The sequence below is a fragment of the Lissotriton helveticus genome, chromosome 2_1 (genome assembly GCF_964261635.1).
Source record: "Lissotriton helveticus chromosome 2_1, aLisHel1.1, whole genome shotgun sequence".
Lineage (NCBI taxonomy): Eukaryota > Metazoa > Chordata > Amphibia > Caudata > Salamandridae > Lissotriton > Lissotriton helveticus.
In genome coordinates this window covers 294,701,060-294,726,818 of record NC_136059.1, presented here as the reverse complement: position 1 = coordinate 294,726,818, position 25,759 = coordinate 294,701,060, and the positions used below count along the sequence as shown (strand labels likewise).

Below are 25,759 nucleotides of genomic sequence, written 5' to 3'. Positions count from 1 at the left end.
ATGTGGAAAATGTACTTTTAAGGTTTTAACAAACCAAATAAAGTTTTGTTTGACTCACTGACTGACACTGGGGAATCTGTACCCTAGTGGCGAGTTCCTGTCTTTACAAGCTGTGCAGTTGTGTCCTGCTGCGCTCCATTAGATGCCTTCCTCTACTACTACTGGGAGTGCCTGTGGAGTGGCACAACCCACATTTTCCAGAGTGCCTGAAACTGATGGGCCTTAGACTGCATGTGTGGTGCTTTCGCTGTGGATGTGAAGCCCCTGACTTTCTGCTTCTGGCCTTGAGCTGTCCTGGGATTTTTATACCTGTCTGAGGAACATAGTTAGTCACTCCCTACCCATGATACTCCTGGTTGCTCTCTTTGGCGATGACAAAGATATCCCTGCTAGCTATGCTATTCCTACTGCTTAGGCGAAGGGCTGCCATGCGCTGGAGATGCAACTGGGAACTAATGCTTATGAAGCGACAACGCAAAGAGATACATGGGCCCCATTTGACAATTATACTTCTCGACATGTCACGTGAGTTCCTGACTGCCATCTGTGATAGCTTAATATAAGTGGCTGGCGATGTGAGACTAGTAAGAGCCAAAGTCACAAATAGCTCCGTCAAAACGGACATATGGGGTTCTGGTGGATTATGTGATGACCTTAAATGCAGTTGGAGGTCCACAGAAAAGAATGTTAGACATGGGCACTGATAACACTTACTACATAATAATGCATGTTCTAGGATGGAAATGTTCCTTGTTGTACAATGTTCGACTCTTGCTTGTAAAACTAAATTTAAAAAATTGTTTAAAATAAAGTCATCTTCTCTTGTTGGTAGTTATGCAGTCACTGGGTTGGCTTGGCTCTCCTTGTTTTTGCACTTTGTCATGCACTTCACTTTGATCTTCCACTTTGTTTTGTTATATGCATGGCACTTCAGATTGTTTTTCTTTAGGTGTATTAATTATATTTATGAAAATGTTTATTTTGGTTTTGCCGCAAGGCACTTCTGTATTAGGGGTGTACGTTTATGTCATGCTTGGCTCACTCCTACTTGTCAGTTATCCCAACATGTTTATCAAAACCTACATTCATTGTGTTTATAATTATTGCAGCCTTGAGACGACAAAACACATTTCGGCTGCTAGCTTTTGCAAAGAATTTTCAATCAAGACCATGAACGATTGGGACATGTTTTCAATAAATCACTTGGATTACTGAAACAGTCTGGGACTATTTGTCTATTCAAGAATTACAGTGTCATTTTCCACAGTAATGTTTATAGTGTGTACCCTTTAGACCCTACAATCAGTGCACACCTAATGGTAGCAAAATGTAGGATACCCTGAGAGCACCACTTTCAACCTCACTTACCCAGGTGAAAAACGATCACTTTGACCCCACCTTTGGCATTCCGATGGCGATTCAGTAACCACTGCTACCAAAAGTTGTATTAAATACAAACATAAACCCAATGATGCTTCAAGGCAACCAGGATTTTCTAGGACTGATTGCTTAGAGATGTGTGATGAACAATGTTTGGAGTGCATTTTGCATTCACTCATACTATTTTTATTTGCTGATGTATTCCTTATTAAGATGATAATTCTTATATTTATGATACACAGAAGCATAGCACTAATCGTTTGATAATACCACTGCTTGTGTGTGCATTGGTTTTTTGTGTTCAGGGAGGGGTCAATCTATCTTTCACCTATAAGAGTCCCTTACAGGTTTGTCAGATTCCAAGCCCCCCTAAAACCTGTAAGCATAACTTGGCAGAATGCGAATCACCTATCCATTTACCCTTTATGTGCAACGGTCATAGTTTCCGTTGGGGTCTGGGCAAATCTACCCTGATGTGACCCCTATATTATAGCTGTTCTGAAGACAAAATACATTCTTGGATTTTATTTTCAAATCTTGGGATTCCCTTGAAATTGTGAATCAAGATTAAAACAGCAAGGAATTGGGGGCCCAATTTGAAAGAGTACAGAGTTGCGAGCTCAGCAAGTCAGGCTCAAGTTTCCGAGCCACACATGTCCTGGCTTCATTTCAAAACAGTATTTATGTTTAGATTCGGAACCCATGATTTTTGTAGTAAAAACCAACGAGGTAGAAAAGATCTTGCTGTAAGTAAAATCAAAAGCTCCTTGGTCAGAGTAGTGGCATTATCATTTAACGTTTACAAGGAATCGATAAACTGAACCCAAATAGTCCTCATGGACTTTGTATGTGTTGTGAGGATTACCGGCATCAGTGCAGATAGGAAGATGCATAACCTCAGACAATTTTCATTTTAATTATCTTAGTAATTAAAATTCCCTCCATTTCTGCTGAGAAGTGAAACTATATCCCATAGTTACAATGGAAGGGACGTTCAGACTAGGAACTAAATAGACACCTAATAATTGAGGGTCACAGTACACCGGACTGTCAGCTACATAATTAAATTTATGAAGACAGAGAAAGCCATTTGAACAGCATCTAAAACAAACCGCATAGTCAAACAGAAGAAACCGCTCTTGTGTACGAAACATTGGCTACGAGGCAACAAACTGTTGACACTTCCCAAAATATATCAATGCATTGAAGACCTATTTACTTGCCATTATGAGCTAGGAAAAATAATTACTTTCCGCAAGAGCTAAATCATGGGAACAACTATTGAGATCCTTATCAACAAACCTTTGTGTTGACAAAACTCTCTTTCAACCAATGGGAAATAACACAGGAACCCAGTGTTCACCAGGCCCTGGAAACTCTGACCTATTTTCCATGAACAGAGAGCAGAAAGTACAATTTGTGAAACATAAACATATAATTAAAGCCCAGGGATGTAGAAGAATTTTGGGGACTTTTATGGCAATGAAGCACTGATGAGAGGTTTAGAGCTGAGAACCAGTAAACAGTGGCCAAGGTAGACCGTAGTTGTGGTTTCCAACGTGTATGGGTGTCACCTTTTTTAAAGGCTGTCAAAGGAGAATTCACATCAAGGAAGTTATTACATTTTGAGATGATTGATTGTCAAGACATTCATAAGAGCAGACTGTGGCGACGTCTGAACTAGTATAACCGAGATAACCACCTCTGGAGACTGGTCTTGCTTTCTTGCCTATTGCTGAGCTTGTGGTACCGGAACGATCACCATGTAAACATAAAGCATACTTAAAGTTTGCAGAACCTAAATGGAGCAGTATATAAACACACACAGAATAGAAGCGAAGTTACAGTATCCCTTAGCGGACATATGCAAGCCACACAAGTTAAAAAGACTGACAACTACAATATGCCATCATAATCTGATAATGCAACTAAGGATTAAGAACATACAAACATCGATTGAGAAAGAAATTTTATGAGACAAGACCCACAACTCAATGGAGCATCCCCATTTAGACCATACATCCCATGGCTGTCTGTCTACCTCAACCGCCAAGCGGCCAAGGAAGAGATGGAGGGTGTATTGATGCATTTGTTTATATCGACCCTAAGAAACAGTTTTATTGACTTTAAGTTGCTGTGTTTAAGTGATGGGTGTATGTATTGTGCCTCGAAATTTTTAATAACCTTCAGAATGGACATTTTTTTAATTTACAAGGCGTATTTGACTTGGAAACAGTCAAATCTACAACCATAGCACAAATGTTCCACTTCCATTAACAGCTGGACTCCTGAAAAAACAAAGCTCGCATCACAAGCACATTTATCAGTGCTACTGCTTTGAAAACGTAACTAAAAAACAGATTGACGTAGCAGCAGACGGGCAGGATACTGTAGTAAGTCATGCTTCCTGGCAGTGGAGGTTTATAAGTATCTGCAGATGAAGAAACAGCCGGCAAAGTACTGAAGGAGTATTCTCATCAAACAATAATAATTATTTCTTCTGTCGAATCAGCTTTAACATATTATGACGGCTTGCTACGCTAACAGGACTCTCAGATGCAGATATATATTGAAAAAACAAATTTAAAAAACTGCTGAAGACTTATAAATCACATTCCATGCTCAACACCAATATATCTAGAAGATTGCACATACCTTCAGGATTGTCCTGTTGCTCAAAGGTATCTGGCACACTCCAAATACAGAGTCTCCCCGATGAATCTCCCTGTATTAGAAGTTTATGGAAGCACTCTCTGCGTCCATAGAAGAATCGAGTTACAGGAGGGCAAATTAGCAACTGAGGAATAAAGATAAGTTGTTAAAATAGTGTGTTGCTACAAGCAAATTCATAACTTTTGACTTAATGAAAAATAAATTATTTAACGAAAACAGCTATTAAGACAACATGAATATAGCTATTATAATTTTTTTCTATAATTGGCAGTATGGATATTTAACTAAATTTTTACCGTAAAAATATCTAAACTTGCAATTTTATTTTTATAAAGTTTTATTAGCGCGAACTTGACCCAAGAGGCTATCAGAGCGCATTACATTTAGGATCGAAGCGTTACAAGTTACATCAGATACAAGAGCATAGTAAGGTACAGTACACATAAATAATGTTTCAATAATTCGTAGGAGGGAGGGGAGGAAGGAGTAGGTGACGGTCAAGGGGGAAAACCAGGGCCAATCTCCTCATTAGCTGTCAAGCAGCTCCACCGGTCATCAGCCATGTTGCTCAGGTCTCAGCGTTCAGGAAAAAACAGCTTTTAGTTTATTTGATTTGCAAAGGTTATAATGCGCTATATAGACCCGGAGGTATCAGAGCGCATAACCAGGGGAACGTTGCATTAGAAGGTACATCAAAAGGATTATAAAGCGCTGGCTAGACCCGTAGGTATCAGAGCGCTATAACAGAAGAACATTGCGTTACAAATTACATCAGTTCCAATAGCGTAGTAAGGTACAGTAAACAAACAATGAGGTTGAGGGAATTTATAGGAAGGGAGGGGAGGAAGGAGCCATAGCAGAAAGACAAGGAAGAACTGTGTCCAATGTCCGGAGAGACAAATAGAGAGGGAAAGGGGAGAGGTGGAGTGAGAAGGGAGGACGAAGGGGACAACGGAACAGAGATAAAGGGAAAGTCAGCCAAAAGACCGAGTCGGTAGGTGACGGCCAGGGAGATAATCCAAAGCCAGTCTCCTCTATACCTCTCTAGGAAGCTCCAACGGTCATCAGTCCAAGAGCTGGAAAGAAAGGCGACGAAGAGAATGCAGAGCGCCAGAAATACGATGGGGGGAGGGGGGGAGACAAGGAGAAGGGGAGAAACTGTGCCCAAGGTCCGGCTGGGCAGTTGACGGTCAGGGGATGAACCAAGGCCGATCTCCTCATTACCTGAGCAAAGCAGCTCCACCGGGCATCGGACAAAATACTCAGACTCCGCTGTCAGGGTAGAGATCATGTGTACTCCAGGCGAGACAAGTAGAGAGGGAAAGGAGGAAAGGGGGAGTGAGAAGAGAGTGGACAAGGGGGAAGATGGAATAAGAGATAAAGGGAAAAGTCGGGCCAAAGACCGGAAGGGTAGGTGATGGTCAGGGAGGAAATCCAAAGCCAGTCTCCCCTATAGCTATCTAGGAAGCTCCCAAGGGCTTTGGTCGGAAAGATGGAAAGAAAGGAGAAGGCAGAACGGCAGAAATACGCAGGGGGGGGAGGGGAGAAACTGTGTCCAGTGTCCAGCTGGGCGGGTGACGGTCAGGGGATGAACTAAGGCCGATCTCCTCAATTAGCTGAACAGAGCAGCTCCACTGGGCGTCGGACAAAATGCTCGACCTCCGCTCTCCGGGTAGAGGTCAAGTGTACTCAGGGCAATGTCAGAATAGTGTGGGTTCGGACTCCTGGTCCAAGACATTTCCAGATGTACTCTTGAGGTCAGGCACAGGCCTGCCAGGGTTTTTTTAAGTAAAAGTAAAAGATCAGCAAGGTGGGAAAATCACCCCTGTCGGCCATGTTGGGGTCGGGCATCCTGGGACCCTTTTCCACACCGTGAGTGTGCCGAGAATGACAGAGGTTAACAGGGGAGGAAGGGTCAGACTCCCAATAGTTCTTAAAAAGGACACTAGATCTCACCTTTGCCCTCCACGGGGAGTGGAAGGGGGTCTGACGAGGTTTCTCCGCACCCATTTGAGTTGTGGCCTGATTTTGAAAGCATCAGACAGTTGTCAGGAAAATGAGTGGCATCTCGCTGTTGAATTTGCGGTAATACGTCACGAGGAGACGCCATTTTAGGGTCAGGCATTCATGGTTATGTGACCATGTCTCGGTAGTAAGTACAGTTTTCCAATCAGATGTAATATGCGTTCTACCTCACTGTGTCACCAGGTCTTATTAATGGGGGCCTAGTTATCTTCTTGCCTCCGTCTCCAGTAACAGCTGCCCAGTCCATCAAAGGTCTGCACCGCCGATACACCCTGTAGGCCACCGATTCTGTAGCTGCGGTGCGGCACATGAGCTGGTCCATGCTTCTTATGGCGCCACCGGCAGAATTGTATTCCATGTAGTTTTAGCAGGCCAGTTAGTGCCTTGTACACAGCATACGGACCTCAGCATGGGTTTCCTCTATGATGATAAATTTGATCACTTTAATACCCCACGGCACACTTCAATGACAGAGGCATCATTAGCCAAATGGTGTATATGACGGTTTCTAGGTGCTAGAATAACTTTCATCTGTAGTGGTGGCAATCGGGAGCAGCTGGGCTCTCATAATGTATACCCCCGCAGGATGCATAAGCCGGCGAACATCTGCTGTGTTTCCTGCCAGAGCATCACTACTTACTTGTCTTATTTATTTATCAACAGCATTTCTTTAGCGTGGATCTAACCACAAGGACAACAGAGCCCTATACATACAATATTAAATACATACAAATTGCAAAGTTGGGGAACATTTGAACTTTTAAATGGTTTTCAGTTTATACTTTAGGTAGGGGAGTCGGCAAAGGTGAACGGAAAAGCTTGTTTGATGGGGATTCTGAGTAGAGCCAGTGAAGAGCTCTTAGGATGTGGGTGATGTGGTCTGAACAACGATGTGTATATGGCTTTGAGCGGCTTTAGAGTAAAATCGGGGGAGCCGGCAGCAGTCCATTCCCATTGGGTAAGTGTGAGAGCATCAGTGATTGAACTGCTGTCCTGGAGTCCCAGGGAGTGGATGGAGAGTTTGAGATTCATATGCAGTATTACCATTTTAGCAACGTTGGTAATTGGAGTACGAATTTTATCAATGATAACACCTAGCAGTACGTGTGAAAAAAGAAAGAGGGTGAGATTTCAACTGGGATAACAGTTGGAGCCAGTTATTAACAGGATGGGAGGAGTCACTAAAGTTAGAAGGAATTCAGACTTGGATGGGTTCAATTTCGGGAAACAAAAATGTAGCCCGTTGATTATTTTTTTGAGAATGTTTACAGGTTCAGAAACAAGTTTATTTAGACATTTGTCCATAAAGCATTCTGAAGAAAAAGGCACACTTAACAATTAAAACATTTAAAACAGATAAAAACATTTAGAAGAACCCCACTCCTAGCTCCCCTACCCCCCTCCAACTCACTACGTTTCATGATCAAAATGTTGTTTTACAGATCGTAAAAAACAAGCAATTCCAACCGCCACATCAAAATGACGCATTTCGGACAATAGCTCCACAGCTTTATTCCTATGGAGAGCATCATATTTTTAAAAAAAACAGTTCTTAAAAACTTGATTCTATTTGCCAAATAAAATACACAATCTATAATAATATGCATAAGGGTACATTTAACTTTCAGAGGGCAGCGGCAAAGACCACTATTATTCTGTACCCTGATCCTGTGTGGGCGGGATGAGTAGATTGGATTACATCCCACCCTAGCCGTAGAATTTCATTCCTCAATCCTGGGTCTGGTAGCCGTGTTAGATAGGGAAAAACTGTATTGTGGCCCAATGTGGCAAACAAGAGGCTGCTGGATAATCTATTCTTTAGATACAACAGGTCGATAGATTCTGACGCCACAGATGCCGATTCCCTCAGTGCTCGTTTGCCTGGAAATGGGAGCCAAGATGTAACTGTACCGCTATTTATATGAAAGTTCCTTAGTGCAATTATTCTGGTTCTTACGGCCTTTGCTCACATCCTCTCACTGAGTTGGATCTCTTCCCAACACAGTTTGGAAACTTTGACCACCTCATCATCCTGCGACAATGCATTAAAATATCTTAGTGCCAGAGTAGATGCCGCCATGTTCCAAAAAACCAGATTGCACTCTCTCCTTATGGCCTGAACCATTATACCTTGGGGGAGTGATAAAAATCTTTTACGCACCACCATGTGGCTGCGTCCAAACTGGGGTGGAGTGGTGAGCAAAAGAACGATGGATTAAACCCAGATCTTTGTGACTGGGGGTGAATGTTTGTATAGTTCAGCATTCCATTCATAATTTGTTCCTTTTACAGAGCAAAAGTATGGCTTTGAAATTGCTACTTGGTCTTTGTTCTGAGACGACTTAAATGTTTAGCAATTTATATAGCGCATCTGGACTGATAGGTGTCTTATAGAAACAGTAGCAGTACTCATAGGTGCACTACATCATATGGGGGTGGTGGTTTAAAGCACAGTTGTGAAGTAGCAGAGAGAAAGAAGCTAATAATAATATACTAACTGCATAATAACTATACGCCCATAAAGACTGTCACTAGTTTGGGAACTATCTAAAGAGTTTAGTTCAGAGAGTAGAGCATGAGAAGCTGCAGCAGAGCTCCAGAAAATGAGTAATTCAGTTCAGTAGAAGTTCACAACATGGATACTCCAAGGAGAATGGTATCCTGGCTTCTGAGACCATTTCATTTCTCTGTCACTAATGCTTTAGGTTCAAATGTGCATAATATTACCCATCATATAAATACCAGTACATACATACATCCATATAAGCAAACATGCATTCTGCTTGTAAATTTAAAATTCGAAAGTATAAACATAAATAACATAATGCCTCTATGTCTATTTTGTAACAGCTCTAAGTAGAACAACATTCTTTACAAGTTTTGGAATATGACACATTAGCTTAAAAGTTAGAGTTTGAAAATAACAATCTATTACATACAAAGGGGGGTGGAAAAAGACCAATCACAAACAATTTTACCACAAAGTAGCACAATAACTAGTAACAGGTCCGGTCAATCACAGAGTCACAGAAAATCTACTCTGGTACTATGAAAAGTGTGGCAAACAGACCACATTTTGTACAAACTGCATTCAGTAATGACAGTTATTGCATTTCTGCAATACAAGACTCTAATCTCAGACTTCAACATTTTTTGTTTTCAAACATTAAGCTAGTAATAACCCAACATATCTGAGCTTTGCCACTAGTGAGACAAGAGCAGCCATCATTAAAAAGGAGTACTAATTTAGACAAATGGACATAAAAAGAAGTTGTTAGGTGAATACTTTCAACCATTTCATTAGACTAAGAATTACGTTTTTCTAAGCTCAACAGACATAGGCACCAGATTGGTGTTTGGATGGTTACATTTCCAACATTCTCCATTTTTTACAAGACCCAGCTGGACTCATTTATTTGGGAGCAGTATATTCACAGCAAAACTTGTTGTTCGGTTTTAATTGTTACCATATTTTGCTTGTTTTCCAAATTAACATTGGTATTCATATCAAACATTGATATAAATAGCATAGTTCAGATCTTTTTCTCCCAATATTTCCTGTGTTATTCTAACAGAAGATGTTCACCATTCGTTGGGATTCTGTACATCATGACGTCTAACCAAAGAATTTATGAAAAATTAGACAACTGCCCAGCATGATTTAATTTGAGATAGTTCTCTTGAGTTTGTCATATTCCGTAGAAATTCAGTAGCTCACTGCTTACGTAAATTGGAGATTGGACTCTCACCCAGTGGTAGATGGTACTTTGATCTTTAGCCCATTCTTGATTCTACATACACATTCTCACCCACTAGTTGGATGACAGAGTACGTCAAGGCAGATCGACTTAGACCAGTACGTTTTTTTCCTCTAACTTGAACATAAGGATTCTTCCACAGTGTTGCTGTGGATGATAGATATCGAGTTTGATTATATTTTTCAATTAGATGGTGAAATACTGATTCAGTGAAGAGCACAGGGACCATCAAGAACACTGAGATCATCAGAAGCTAAACTGGTGGCAGTCCCACACATAAAAAAAGCCCAGTGGGGCGGCAGAAGCTTCTCCCTATGGGCGGCTAAGGCTTGGAATGGTCTTCCATTCCACCTGAGAAATGCCACCAATCTTCTTGCGTTTAGGAAGGGGCTGAAGACTTGGCTTTTTGATAAATAATTCCTTTCCCTAAGGCCTGCTAAATGAGAAGTAATGAGTGCCAGGACACCTCCGGGTAATCGTGCGCTTTAAAAATCGCAATAACATAACACAGGCTCAGTACTAAATTCATGATGCAGCCACACTTTGCGGCATTGCTCCTTAACACCTTATTTTTTTTAATGAGCACTCACCTACGGGAGTCTGCTGAGTTTTTCAGTAACCACTGCTGATTTTGTGATAATATGATAATATGAATGTCCCTCTACATCGGCCTCCCCTAGAAATTATTAAGAAGACTACAGGTTGTGCAGAACGATGCGGCGCGCCTTATTTTCAATCTACCCAGATGGTCTCATGCCTCCCCATTGCTTTCTAAATTACAATGGCTACCTATCAGGCAGCGAGCACTTTTTAAGGGCCTTTGCATTGCCCATAAGGCCATCTATGGTCAGGCCCCAGCATACATCAGGAATCGCCTGATGAGCTATACTCCTGCTTGGACTCTTCATTCCGCTGCAGCCTGCCAGCTGGTTATCCCACGGTTTTATTTGGCTCGCAAGGGTGGGATAGCTTTTTCCACTCTGATTCCACAGCTTTGGAACAATCTTCCCGGAACTTTGCGTAAAGAACCGGGTCTCCTTCCTTTCAGGAAAAAACTTAAGACTATCTTGTTCCTGGAGGCACTGACCACAAAATAAGCCCGCCCACACCGGCTCTGTTGTAATTTCTTTCCTCTAGAAGCGCGAAGAGACCGGATGGTGAACCAGCGCTATATAAGAACCATTTAACATAACATAACATAACATGTCACTATAATTTTTCAATTAATTTTGAGCATGGGATGTTCACTCTGTCTATGTTGGTTGTGCTTTTTCAGGTACCAGATGAAGTTTCTCATTGGATTTTCTAGACTTATATATATATGTAGATTTCACAAAGAGGGGTTAGATTTTGAAAGACGTAAAATAAGTTAGAGAATTCATTTTTATTGAATGTATCTCAACTTTTGGGATCTCTTGGCCACCAGTCTGCTCGGTAGGAATGGCTATTGTCAAGAATTGTCTTGTAAGCTAGACAGCAGATTTTAAATTTGAGTCTGGCCATTATGGGAAGCCAGTGAAGGACACAATGTCTGAGGGTGATATGGTCAGACATGAGTCAATGGATGTATCAGGGTTAACTATTAGTATTGTGTTCCTAAAGTCCAGTCTGATGATGTCCAGCACATGGACTGCCACTAACGTTTAGGCTAAATGAGGAGGCGTATTTTTTTCAAAGCATGGAAATGAATGTTTGCTACTTCTGCCACCCTACTGGCATAAAAGGTATGTGTGAGAGCGGAATCAAGTGAGAACCCTAGGGTTGAGAGTGGGGATGAATCCATACAAAGTCTAGGCATCATGTTTGCCCTTGGAGGAGGTTGCTTTGAGAAAACATACACAGCAGTTCTAAAAGGGCAAATGTTGCTAATCAGTTCACTGATTATGTCTAATCATGCACTATAATGAACACAATGTTTGAGTAACTAATGTTCCGAAGAGAGGGACACCTTCAATTTAGGAGTCCCCAAGAAAATGTTGTATGGAAGATGTACAATAGAACGGAGTTAACACTAATATGAACTAATTCCATACTGGCCGTATTTCTTAACAAGGAATGAGGTAAGCCTGTCGCTCCTTGTGAAAGATAATCATAGTGGTTGATTTTATCGATGGATTACAGTCAAGAACACACAGGAGTCGATCTAAGAGTATACTGGGATGTTGGAATACTTCAAGTGATGGAGTTGGATCTGATCTCGAAGAATTTGCAGTTCAGGAGTGAGGTGAGATAAAGCTGGGAGTCACCATTGTATTTAGTTATGAGGTCTGTGAGTTCTTGAGGATAACATCAAGAGGTTCAGGTTAAATATTAAAGAGGTTAGACGCCAGAATGGAACTTGTAGTACTTCTTGGGGCAATTTAATGGACCTGGTAAAGGAATTGTCGACTTTGATCTAATTAAATCTATTAATCAAATATGAAGCAAAGAAATTAAGTACATTTTCAATGCAGGTATGCTCTTTCAGAATATTATTATGAGTAAAGCCATTAATGATGTTGGAAGCAGTTGATAAGTCAAGTAGAACAAACGGGAATTAAACACTAGCACCAAGAATATGTTTCGCATCAACAAGCAAAGCACCTTTAGTAGACTTGAATGGAATTTAGTATTCTAGTGGATTGTAACCCAGTCTGGAAAAAAGCCCAAAAGATAGCTATATTAGATTTACTTTGTATAATAAAAGCGGAGAGCTAATTAGGGATCGGGGTAGTGAAATATTTTGAGGGTTTCACCTTATAGTTTCCATGAGGTCACAATCAAGATTTCTTTGAATTGAGGCCAAGTATCCAAGGGTTTACCATTAAAAGACAAGTGTTTCTGCTGATGCTAAAGAAGAGACAGAGTTTTTTTGGGAGGAAATGCGCAAATGTGGCTTCAAGATCTTTCAAGATCTTGGACAGAAGCAAACTTATGCAAATTACACTTGGATTGGCATTCAAGCAGCTCATTACAAAATAAATAAATCTTTCATTAACATAAACAGTAGAAACAAGCAAATACTTTTTATAAAAATGGTTCTTCCAGATTAACTGTTATGTGTGGAAAATCCAGAAACTCTATCCAAGGCATACAAGATATTTTAAATCATTAGTATTTCATTGGTAAATAAAAGTGTCTAAATAGGTAACTACATTACTAATTGGTTTTAATCAGTAAGAAATGTACATTAAAAACAACAATCACCAATAAGCAAAACTTCCTGCATGTCTGATGACCAGCAGGTACTAAGGCAAGGAAAATGCATGCAATACAAGTCAGGTCCTGACATGCAAAAACATATGGGACAACTTAGCCTTTACAAAATATGAATAAAAGTGCTGGGTACATGTTTTTTCATACATATTTTGTTATAGTACTACACAGGTACAGATTTACACGTACTCCTATGGGGGAAGAGATGTGCCTAACGGTGCTTACTCACCAAACAAACATGAAATTCATGAGAAAACTAAGTGAAAACTTACCATTCAATGTAACTCTTCAGCTAATTTCATAGAGATAGGCAAATAGATGTGAACGTGATTTTTCAAGTTTCGCCGAGGATGCCCTCTATCTGATTACAACCTAACCAATGTTGCCTGGTTGACATAAATTATACGATAAGAGATAGATCACCAATTGCCTATTTTTTCTTACAAATCAACCTAAATCTTTGTGGCACTCAAAGAGGCTAAACGTTTTGATATAAGTTGATGCTAAGTCCCCCCTTTCAATGTCAGACCATAAGTTACATCCGTCTACTGTTTACTAGGGGTTTTATATTAATATTCATTTACATAGTCATTAATTTGCAGTTCAGAGCATGTAATTCTTTTTAAGCAGGCTAGACAGTGGCAGAAGGTTCTGACCATAGTAACAAGAAATGCAGTGGGTCTCCAATGAATCAAAATCTGATCACAATCCAAAAGCTAGATGATCACTCTACTGGATAGAAGTTATCAAATAGCATACCATTTATGATGGAGGGGTTACTGCTTATTAAGCAGGCTTACACATATTAGGGGAAATGTATAAAAAAAAACACAGACCAAAAAGAAAACAAAAATTCACCCTAGAATTATGTGCCACAATATGTAGGAACACTCTTCACCCTTCAGGAGTCATGGGCATGAATTTGTTTTTGTAAGTATGTTGTATTCTGTCCATAAGGATGCTTTGAGCAATGTTACCAGAGTAAAGGGAATAAGTCTCTGGAGACTAGCAGAAGATACGTAAGCATTTTAAATTCAGAAATGGTGCAGGAAAGAAGATATATGGGAGAAAATGCTTAAAAGGATTACTGTAGTCAAAGTGTGAGGTTATGACAGCCTCCATAATTGTGACATGTTTTTTTAAGGGGTAACTACATTCATCAGTTTCGGCTAACCATGACAATACAACTTCATTTACATGGGTGAGGGGCATTGACGAGGGGCCTAATTTAGGGGTCATCAGGCATCTGCCGATCTAGCTGGACATTGATGGCACTGCCTCTGGCAGCCCAGTCTCAGCTGGCCTATCATATTTAAAGTTACACACCTTGTCGGCAGCCTTGTCACTGAAACGGCATGCCAACCAGTCACTGTTTATTCTATTTTCCAAAAACTCATAGGTAGGTGGGAGTCTTTGGAAAACAAAAAGTAATAATCCAGAAATGTTGGAAGATTTTTCCCATCGCTTAAGGCACTTTTTTTTGTTTTTCTTGCTCGGTTCTGCCATGCCAGGTAGTGCCCAACAGGAAAACAGCCATCAAGAATGGAACTGATGAGGCTCCCTCAATAGGACAGCCACTTTGACTCTATTCTCACCTTTGGCTGCGAGTCAGATATGGCGTTTCCAAAAAGAGCTCCCTGCATTGAAAACACAGAACTATCACCACCTCTAAATGAACCAAAGATTGGGTGGACGGGGCATGTACACTTATTACAGCGGTCTCTTTACTTGCCATCCATACATGTGCTATGTGGGAAATACTGAGAAAAACCTTGAATTATTGCAGCCCCACTGAGGTCCTAATCTTGCTTACACTGCAGTTTTGCATGCAGCCTTGGGTAAATGACCACTAAAAGTCCCAAGTGAAATAGAAATTAGAAGCAGCTTTCACATCATCTTGTGTTAGTTATTCAGTGACAGTGAAAATAAGGTTCTCTAAGCTGCCAATGATTCTCTTTTTGAGAATACTTTCTCATCTAGTATCTGTGATAAACGGGTTAGTATTGCTTATTGTGTCTTTGCCAGAACCTGGCAGCCCTTGGGTGATTGCACCTAATAATTCCCCTTTGACTGGGCTTTGACACTTTTTGAATAGTAACTCCCATTTGTTTATGCTGGTTTTTGGACTCTTCACACTGAGATACTGCTCAGTTTATGTGCCAGACTCCTAAAACATGTAGAAATTGTTATATCCCCGATTGTCTTATTTAACTTTTCCATAAGGCAATAGTATATGGTGCAGAAATGCACCCACAGCATGAAAAGATGCTTTTTTTTGAAGTAGTGTTTTTTTATTCCGTTTTTTAGTATAACATGCATAGACAATTCGTGAGTGCTTCTCCCAACATGCATTTCCCTTGTTCACTTTGCCACTGGTTTCAAGCTAGCCTGGCTGATGAGGGGTAATACCCTGAAACCGGCCCCAGGATGCTTGCTTCCGGTCCAGGGATGACCTGTCTTGGCAGTTCTGGCTGGACTGTTCCCATAAGGAACAGGGTCAAGACGGATTTACATATGGCTATAAACTGGGCTGGCGTGCTGAGCAAAGGAACGATGGATTCAACCCAGATATCTTGATTCGGGGTGAATATATGATTTATTCAGCATCTGTCTATCATTTGGTGTGTAACATTTATTTATAGGCCTGGAGCGTTAATGCATAGGAAAAGCCCATGGCATGAAAAGTTAAATGTCACCTGTGGACTGCAGAACCTATTATGCTAGCCACTAGAGTGACTAATAAAACATGGCTCCAGGCCTATCATTTAGCCTGACAACTGCAGTATAAAACCTGCAGTGCTACCTGTTAAAATAAACCTCTCTTTTAAATATCAGTGAATCTGCCCTATGTACGCGTTATAGACCAGAAGATATAGTGAACAGTATTTGAAAGTGGAACATGTAGAAAATGAATGTTGCCACTGTGGTAAGTACAGCTGTCCTATGTAGAAAACCAGAGGGCAGATTAAAAATATTGATACTTCTAGCTCGGAAACGAGGCACGCTAAAAAAACTAAATAAATTACTATTTGTAATAGTTTTTTAAAATTCAATAGTGAAGTGGAATTTTTTAATAAATAGTAAGGAAACATAACTTTTAGAAAGTTACACTTTACCTGCCTGATTTGTCAGAAGACTAATCGGTGTAAGCCTCTGCCAGCTCCCAGCCTACGCTCTAGCCCAGGTATATGCATGAATGGGGGTGAAATGCTTCTCAGGAGAAAACATAAGGCTGGCCTGAATAGGAAGAGATTTCTCCTCTGAACTTCACAGAATATTCAGAGTGGTGGCTGTGGTCCTCCTGCTGACACCATACAGTCTTTCTTGACAGGTCTTTTGAGCCATATGTAACACTTGAGGTGCACTTGGAAGGGAGAGATTAGGATGCCAAAACAATTCTTGTGTATCCCCTGTCTGAATGCTGAAGAACCCTGCCTTTGCCCTACAGATATCGGTCCTGAGGTTTGTTGTGAGTACAGTGCTAGCTTCAAACTGGATTTTAGTGTAAAATGAGGGAGGACACTGGTGATTTTCCTATAGCACTTCCACACACACCCCCATCCCACGTTTATTGTGGCCTAAGACTTTTGCCATCTTGAAAGTGCCCTGACACATGGCATTTGGGCCACAACTAAAAAAGTGGCTGTCCCCGGAAACCTTTTAGCCAATGGTTAGGGAGTGCCCAGAAGTCTTCCCCACCCACTAGCTAGTCAGTGCCAGGCATAAATGTGTCCTTCCATTGAACACTGCTGGACTGACAGAAGAATGCCTGGTGGCTGAACCTGCTGCACTTGGCATCTGGGACTTGTGAGAAGGCCCTGAGGAGGCTGAACCCACTTCCACTTGAAATCCAAAGACAGGAAGAACTCCAAGGATCATGAGGCTGACCCACATTTGCTGTTGCACTCTGCCTGGCCCTCAGAGTCTCTAAGTTCTCTCCCTGATGTGCTGAGGGTCTTAAAACTGTTTGTAGTTGGCTGGCCAGCAAATACGTTTTGGAACATTTTTAAAACGTTTGCTTTTGAGCAGCATAGTTTCAAGGAGACTAACCGCAAAACTATCTGAATGGCAAGTCCGCAGTATTAGACTAAATTTTAAGTTTGCCTCAAGTGTAGATTAGCTTTTCTTCAGAAAAATGACAAAATCCCTTTTCAGCTGGAACTTAGAAACCTTTTTAAACTTCCCTAGTTCTAGGCCATTGTAGGCCAATCAATTTGGTGCATCCAACCCACACTCCATCGAGATTAACCTCAGATTGCACCTAGATCCCTGTCTACCACGACTGTTGACTACCATTGGCGCTTTGCTCTTCTTGGTGCTTTTTCCACCTAAATACTTAAAAATGTATGCATCCTGCTCCCCTTAATTGGATTTTTGTCATTTTCCTAATTACATTTTTCTTAATTTTAAATTGGAGAAGGATTTTTATTGTGTTTTTGACTTGTAAACTGTTTCGGTACTCCTAAATGCCTTAAATTTTTTCTCTCAGATGAGCCGGTCTGCTTTGTGCCACAGCTACCAGAGGTTGAGCTCAGATTTAAATTACTGAAACCTTTGACTGGACCTAACAAGATAGTGACTTTATTACTTGTGGTGGACACCAATCTACCCAAACTGATAAACTACTTTCTCACAATACCATGGTATTATGTTGTATGTCTCATCCCAACACCTGTGCATACTTTATTTGTATGTGCAACAATGAGGTAGTCATGGGACTGCCAACATTTATATATAAAGTAGTTAGTGTCTTCTGATGCTAGCAACATTCCGCAAGTACCCCATATACCAGCAGCCGCACACCTCTCCGCAGGTTGGTATGGTGGCATCACACCACAGTAATATAGTTTGGTGCACGTCAATGCAGTATCAAATCAGTTGCACAATTCCAGTCTATGAAAGATCTAGGCAATCTAATCTTTAATATTCTATCCTAGAACCATCATTTTAAGTGGAGAGAATGGTCCTTCTTAGCATATTAATTTACTGAAGACACTATGCTGTTGAAGATGTTTTGGGTTTTCTATGCTTGCATAGTTTGTTTTGTCAAATTATGCGTTCTTAATATATTTTATAGTGACAAGCACAGAAATATGATCTCAGTGGAAGTGTCTGCACCCTCAAAACAGTCACATAACAAAGATCAGCTGTCATTTATAGAGCATCACAAGGGAAGGAGTGCTGAAATTAATGTGGTCTGTTGTACAACCCAAGTACTTGTGTCTGATTATGAGAATTCATCTTATTAATGATTATACCAATGGAAAGAAAGACAAAATATAACTCAGTCTTTGCTACTCCGGTGTCAAATTGTGAATTTCTTTTGTTTGCAAGTGCATGAAAGTATCTGAGGTAAATAAAATCCTAATCGTTACAACATATCGAACAAATGCAAAGAAAAACTGTAGCATAACTCCATAAATTTCAAATATAAATTAGGGTTTAGCAAAAGTTAAGTTGTCCCTTCAGACACTGCAAACACACAGCATTCCAGGCAACACACTAGGAAAGCTTAGAAGTGGGGGTCTTACTATTGCCTCTAGAGGCTTGGAGCAGACCAACGTCTGCGGAGTGTACAGCTCCAGAGCTTGTTTTAGGTCAGTGAAATGTTCCTGAGGAGGAACCTGGATAATGGCTTCGACAACATTACCCTGCTCTACCTGTCACAGGTTAATAAAAAGAAACACAATGGAGAGACAATTTAATGAGCACAAATGAACATATGATTGATTATAACACAAATTACCAACATTGAAATGAAAAACAAAAAAGATGAAAGAAGTCTACATTTATGGTGGAGAGATTAACATATAATTATTTACTCTTGTTACATTAGATATTATTTGCAAAAACCACAGCCATCAAGTTTCAATAGGACTCAGGGAAGTACTACGGCACTGCTGTGGCAGATGAAGATGCATGAGAGTGTGATACCAAAACCTTCAACTTAGTGGCTATATCATATACGTTATTTCTGATGTTACCTAGCTTAACTTTTTAGGGTTTTTATTGGTTTGATCTAAAACAGTCACAATTATTGATCCTTCTCTTTTACTGATTTCAGACTTCTCACTTAGTATTAGCCATGTAATATTAAACGTAGATGGATACAGCCTAGCATATTCTATTTTCCATTCATTTACTTTAAGTTAAATATTCTTTTCTTGCCTACACAGGTTATATTAAAATACATAACAATAGTATGAATAGGAGAAATATTTCAAGGTACACTGAAGAATCTTCCAAAGCTGGCCGAGGCACGTGAAAGCCACAGCAGTATGGGCATTTGGTGAAAGTGGTCCCTCATTGTATGAAAGCTAGATTCCCCCTGTATTACTGTTGGGAGCAAAGCCCATTACTAAAACCTCTTTTTCTGCAATGAACTATGAGTAGAAAGATATGGCTACTGTAGGGAAAGTCAGTCTAGTATGTAGGCAGCAATGCTACCAGTCTTGATCGAGCTTAACAGTGACAATTTAAGATTTCTCAGGAGAGAAGCCTAATTGTGAAATAGCTGGTGGTCCAAAGCACAAAAACGTCTTGCCAGTAGCCCTAAATATTATAAGTAGGGCATGCTATTCCCTGCTTGGAGGAAGGTTGTCTTATGCCACACAAGTTAAAATATTATGTTTGTATTATGTTTGGAGGCAGGTGTATTAATGTTTCTTTTATGTTAAGTGAACATTGCTTTTTCGACTATGACTTAACAAAACTACACTCACTTGCAAAAAAAAAAAAAAAAAAAGATCTCATTCATAGTATCCATTTTTTTACATGAAAGAATAACCTTCTGCTTACCTGTTTATCCGCCCTATCAACAACACTGAAAATCATTGGAGCAATTGAGTTTTCAATAGCCTTTCCTACATCTCTTCGAAACGAATCACTGGCAGGTAGACAGCTGAAGAGAAAAACACACCACAAACGTACATCAGTTTTTAAAGATACATTTGACTAAAACCAGAAAGTGTATTGAAATATAAAAAGAAAAGAAAATACTGCCAATTACATGGTACGATTTCATTATTATAACAAAGTAATGTGAAATATTGTTGGTGTGATGTACATGAAATACTTTTCAGATATGTCTCGTTTGTAGTCCTACAATCAATTTGTTTGTAAGACTCAACCTTTCTTCACCTTCTCGGACTAAACTCATTTAAACTTTTCTAAATACTTATCTACTGGCATCCAATTTCATCTTCTTGCTTTTCATCTCTCCAGTCAATTCAAAATGGTACATTCCTGAAACTTCAGTGTTTCTGGAGTTTCCCAACCCTTTTTTGTAAACTCATCAGTAGAGCTCAATTTACAAGTACTTGTGTCCTGTATACTCCTTTAACTAACCCTTAACAAATACATTCTATTTAACTTGTTATTCCAGTGGAAGCTTCCATAAGGAGTCTGCTGTCCTCAGTTGATCGTCAAGGCTCAAAATTGTCAGAAAAACACTGCTACTTATTCACCATCGCATACTGCCATTGTTCATCCAGCAACAGGATTTATAAGAGGATTCACAACCCTTTGGCTTCAAGATCCGTTCGCTGTGTTGGTACTGAATATCTGGAAGTTTTAAAAACTTTCAGACAGCCGTGGAATAAAGAATGGGTAATATGAAGGAAAGGCTACAAAAGTAAGTGTTGTTGATGTGCAATAAGTGGCATTCTATATCACTACATGAACACGAGGAAATCAACTGTTGGAAGACTATGTGTAAATACAGTTTTGAGTGCGATGTTCATTATCCAAGGAACGGATGCAAACTGTAGACGTACTATGCCAGAATCAGGATTTTAAGTTTGTGTGCAGAAGCAATATTGAAGTGAAATAAACAATAAAAAATTATTAGGAATCGTTTATTAGGATTGAGCATGTGTGTTCAGAGTGAACAATCTCCCTCCATCAGTAGCTGTAAACACTACTTATACTGGAATTCACAAATTATGTATTACAATACAACTGTGAGGAAGAGAAGTTCCGGTACAAACTAATGCAATATGGGCTAACACATATATTCTCTACAATCCTTGCTTCCTGCACCACCAGAAACGAAGTCGGTAGTACTTACATCAATACAATAGATATAAAAGATTAACTGCGGACATAAAAGGTGTTTTTGCTACAGGCACTGTATTCAGAATGACAGAAGATTTATGGGCAGCTGCCATCATAAGAAAATCTAAAAGTAGTTGAATATGTTGAAAATCCCATGACCCTCCCCACATTATGGTGCAAGGCTACTTCGAGGGCCTCTCCAAAAGTCTATTATACCTAGCTGACCTTTTGGCAGAATATCCACACAACATTTGAATACTCAAAAAGTAGACGCAAGAGTCAATAGTTAAAATCATAATGCATTTGGCAAAGGAAGAGCTCACAAGAATCTGTATAAAGGTCCAGGACACTATTGGAACATTGCTAGAATAATTCCTGCTTGTTAGCTTCTCACTGCCCTTAATTTTAAAGTTGATGGGAAGTAAAGTAAAGTAAAGTAAAGTAAAGTCCACATTTGTAAAGCGCACAATCACCCGTAAGGGTCTCTAGGCGATGGGGGCCGTCGGGAAGATTAAGCGAGCTATTGCCCAGAGTCACATGGTGCTGGTCTAACCTGCCGCCGGGGATCGAACCGTGGTCCCCAGATTCCAGCGTCAGTCGCCCTGGCCGCGGCGCCACACCTCTCCCCAAAGGGAAAGTACCATTGAGGTTTTGAAAGGAGGAACAGTAGCATAGCAAGGGTGCTATCCATTCTAATGCATAAAGGGAAATTGGTCCCGCCAATGCTTGACTACCAAATTATAGTCATATTAGGGATTCAGTGAGCATCTCAGGTGCCTAAGCAGTCGTTCCACTGTACCTGCAGTGCCAACCATAGCAACAACACTAAAGTGCGGGTAAAGCAAAAATTGTGCAGCTGCACTGCTATCCTAGTTTTGATTTTGCTTCTTGTACCTGGGCTCATTGGAAACAGAGATATGGCTTTTGAGGAGTGAGACTTGCTGAGGAGTAAAACACTAGCAATCTGCTCCTAGAGGGAGCAGGCTGGGTGCTTCTAGGCCTACTGACTGGGTATTAATAAAGGCAAATTGGGATTCTGGTGAGGTGATGGGTTGATCAAAGTTTTTGGAAGATTTGACAGAAGATGGTATATTGGGAGTAGACAGTTCCTGGGGAATCCTCGTTTCTTTCCAACAACTGGCATCTCAAAAACTTCCTAGCACAAAATATAAATAAGATGCAATAACTAAGCAAGTATACGAGAAACAGTAGAACAAAGAGCATAAATTGCTGGTATTAAAAAAACAATATAGTGCAAAATGCTGCCACTCAGCTTCATATTGGGCTTAATAGGCATACATTCATCTCTTTGCGCCTGACGTCAATGTACTAGCTAAAATAGATACTTTATTTTAAAGTGCCATTGTCACAAAGTCATCTTTAGCACCAAGTTCATTTCAACACCATCGCTTTAACATGCACTTGCCACACGGGGCACTATGCTCCTCTACTGCCAACAAAGCGGTACAAAAGGGGGTGGTGACGGACGGAGCATCTGAACCAATCAAACACTCACACCCAGTCAACAGATCTGGGTTTGATCCATCACCGTTCTTTAGCCCACTCTGCCACCCCAGTTCAGACATGGCCATATGCAAATCAGTCTGACCCTGTGCCTCATGGGAACAGTCCAGCCCGAACTGCCAAGCCATGCCTTCCCTGGACCGGATTCAAGCTTCCTAGGACCGGTTTCTGGCATTACAGCCGTCTTCAGCCAGGCTTGCTTGAATCCAGTGGCAAAGTGAGCAAGGGACTCACGTATGAGCATACCCTGCCAAACTTATGGAGAACAAAGCGGTACAAAAGGGGGTGGTGACCGACGGAGCATCTGAACCAATCAAACACTCACACCCAGTCAACAGATCTGGGTTTGATCCATCACCGTTCTTTAGCCCACTCTGCCACCCCAGTTCAGACATGGCCATATGCAAATCAGCCTGACCCTGTGCCTCATGGGAACAGTCCAGCCCGAACTGCCAAGCCATGCCTTCCCTGGACCGGATTCAAGCTTTCTAGGATCGGTTTCTGGCATTACAGCCGTCTTCAGCCAGGCTTGATTGAATCCAGTGGCAAAGTGAGCAAGGGACTCACGTCTGAGCATACCCTGCCAAACTTATGGCGAACAAAGCGGTACAAAAGGGGGTGGTGACGGATGGAGCATCTGAACCAATCAAACACACACACCCAGTCAACAGATCTGGGTTTGATCCATCACCGTTCTTTAGCCCACTCTGCCACCCCAGTTCAGACATGGCCATATGCAAATTAGTCTGACCCTGTGCCTCATGGGAACAGCCCAGCCCGAACTGCCAAGCCATGCCTTCCCTGGACCGGATTCGAGCTTCCTAGGACCGGTTTCTGGCATTACAGCCGTCTTCAGCCAGGCTTGCTTGAATCCAGTGGCAAAGTGAGCAAGGGACTCACGTCTGAGCATACCCTGCCAAACTTATGGCGAACAAAGCGGTACAAAAGGGGGTGGTGACGGACGGAGCATCTGAACCAATTAAACACTCACACCCAGTCAACAGATCTGGGTTTGATCCATCACCGTTCTTTAGCCCACTCTGCCACTCTACTGCCAACATGCATGTTCCTTGCACTCACTGTTTTAGTCTTGGTGGCTAACCATTACCCTTTCTAATGGCCCCCCTTACGTCCACCTCTTGAAGAATAGTGCATTTTCTGAAAAAAACACAACTTATTCTCTACTGCTCATTAGGGTCTACCTACCTTCGTTGTACCCTCAAGCCTATTCTATTCTTATGTTTCTTTTGATGATTCTCAGCTGTACACTGAAACGGGCTCCAGTACATCCTGTACTAGGTAGCAGCTTCTATCAACAAAAGCTTTCCATCATGATAAAAAAACGAGTTCACCTTTTGCCCTTGTTCTAACAGGAATGTCAGCCATGGTACTGGTATGGAATTCATGGGATAGCTATGTACAAATGTTATTGCTTCTAAGTCAAATGTTACCCAAATGGTTATGTTTTTGTTCTATAGGAAATATATAAACTACCATGCCCTGTGAGCAGACAGTATGTGAAGAAACACTACCCTCAGTGAGAAAGAGGGGTATTCGAAGATTTATAAAAACAAAACTTAAGAGGACCAAGCAGACATTTCAATTCACTTTAAGTATTAACTTGCAAAGTGCAGACCTGGAAAAAACAACTGACCAAGCAGAGGGGAGTGAGAAGGTGCCTAGTGTCTTGCATTATGCAGACTATAGTTACGAGTCAAGTTCTCCAAGTGCAGCAAGAGAGGCTACCTGAAAGTTCTGAACAACCAAAGTTTGCCATGCTGCAACCTGGTAAAGATTTGAAACCGAGCCAGGTAAAGGCATGTTAACCCCTTAATTGCTGCCGTCGGCCAACGGTCGTCACGGCCACTACCTCCCCAGTGCTGCGCACGACCGTTGGACGTCCATTCAGCACTAGTTCCAATGGACAGCGCAGCACTGGGGAGGTCTATTTACAACGCTTTAAAGGGGTTAAGAAGTTCCTTAAAAAAAGGATCTACGAATAAAACTACAAAGGTGATATGCTCAGAATTTTTATTAACAAAAATGATGGGTATAGGTATAGGGAACTGTTACGATGATTGCTTATTTGGACTTTATTATAATGTTGTATCGTGTCATTTCTGCTTTTCAGTTTCTTTCTATCCTCTTTCTTTTCTTTCTTTCTATAAGAGGAGGATGTGTTATGATGATTGCTTACTTGGAATTCTTGTTATGGTTCCACGCTAGAATGTGACGCTGACGACACTCGAGGAAAGTCAGTTGCAGCTGATTTCCCGAGGTGGTCGGACGCTAGGTTGTGTTCTCCACTGAATATCTTGTTTAAGATAGCCAGTCTCCTGTAGTCTTTCCAGGATCCATCACAACAGGGACCGTCATATATCTGCACTACTCCAGATGTGCAGAGGCAGAACAGAAAACAAACTGACAGGACAAGTAAGGAACCGAAAATAAGTATGGAATAAAAGCTGAATGATCAACTGGCCAACAGCAATCCAATACTAACCATCTGATCACATGAAGGCCAGGGGTTAACTTTGTGTTGGCTAATTGAAATGAGGAAACCAACTCCACCCAAAAAAACAGTATTAAACATAGAGCGTGTTTGACATAGAAGGTGAACTAGGCAATTAATAAATCGGGATGATTTATTGTCCTCAAATATTTTTCCAGCAACAGCCACGATAGCGGTGCTAATACTGATTTAATCTATACCTTCAGCCGTCCTGGATAGGCTGATCAAGTCTGCTAAAGTACTTTAAACTACACGCTTACGTAAAACTGCACAAAAGTTATCCCACTGCGCCATAAATTGTGACTTCGAAAAAGAAGCGGTTACACAAATAGGCAGTCAAAATGAATGTCTCTCAGGGGTCCCGCACAGAATTATAAAACCCCCAAAAAGGCCAACAAATGTTCCTATAAAAGCAATGCATCTTGTAAAGAAGAAATCTCACCACTCAAAACCAAACTGGAAGATCAGTGACACTGAAGGTTTAATTTCGGTGGCAAGGTCTGGTACAGAATTAACAGAATTCCCCCTTGAACTGAATCAAGGAAAAGTCATTATACGTGAGCTAAAACCTGCCATGAAGTGCCCCAACCACCACCAAAGAAGGAAAAAAGGAGACAGTCCCTTGATATCACACCTC

At 40.9% G+C, this 25,759-nt stretch overlaps 1 protein-coding gene across 3 annotated transcripts in view; it reads right to left on the bottom strand.

Moving 5' to 3' along the window:
- Positions 1–25,759, bottom strand: part of WDR7 (WD repeat domain 7) — a 1,349,682-nt gene that overhangs the window by 1,153,234 nt on the left and 170,689 nt on the right. For all 3 annotated transcript variants that reach the window (XM_078674853.1, XM_078674855.1, XM_078674854.1), the window contains exons 9-10: positions 19,830–19,932; positions 4,036–4,177 (exon numbers count right to left, since the gene is read on the bottom strand). In XM_078674853.1, coding sequence (XP_078530979.1) covers positions 4,036–4,177; positions 19,830–19,932 — 245 coding nt within the window. The remainder of the gene's footprint in view (positions 1–4,035; positions 4,178–19,829; positions 19,933–25,759) is intronic.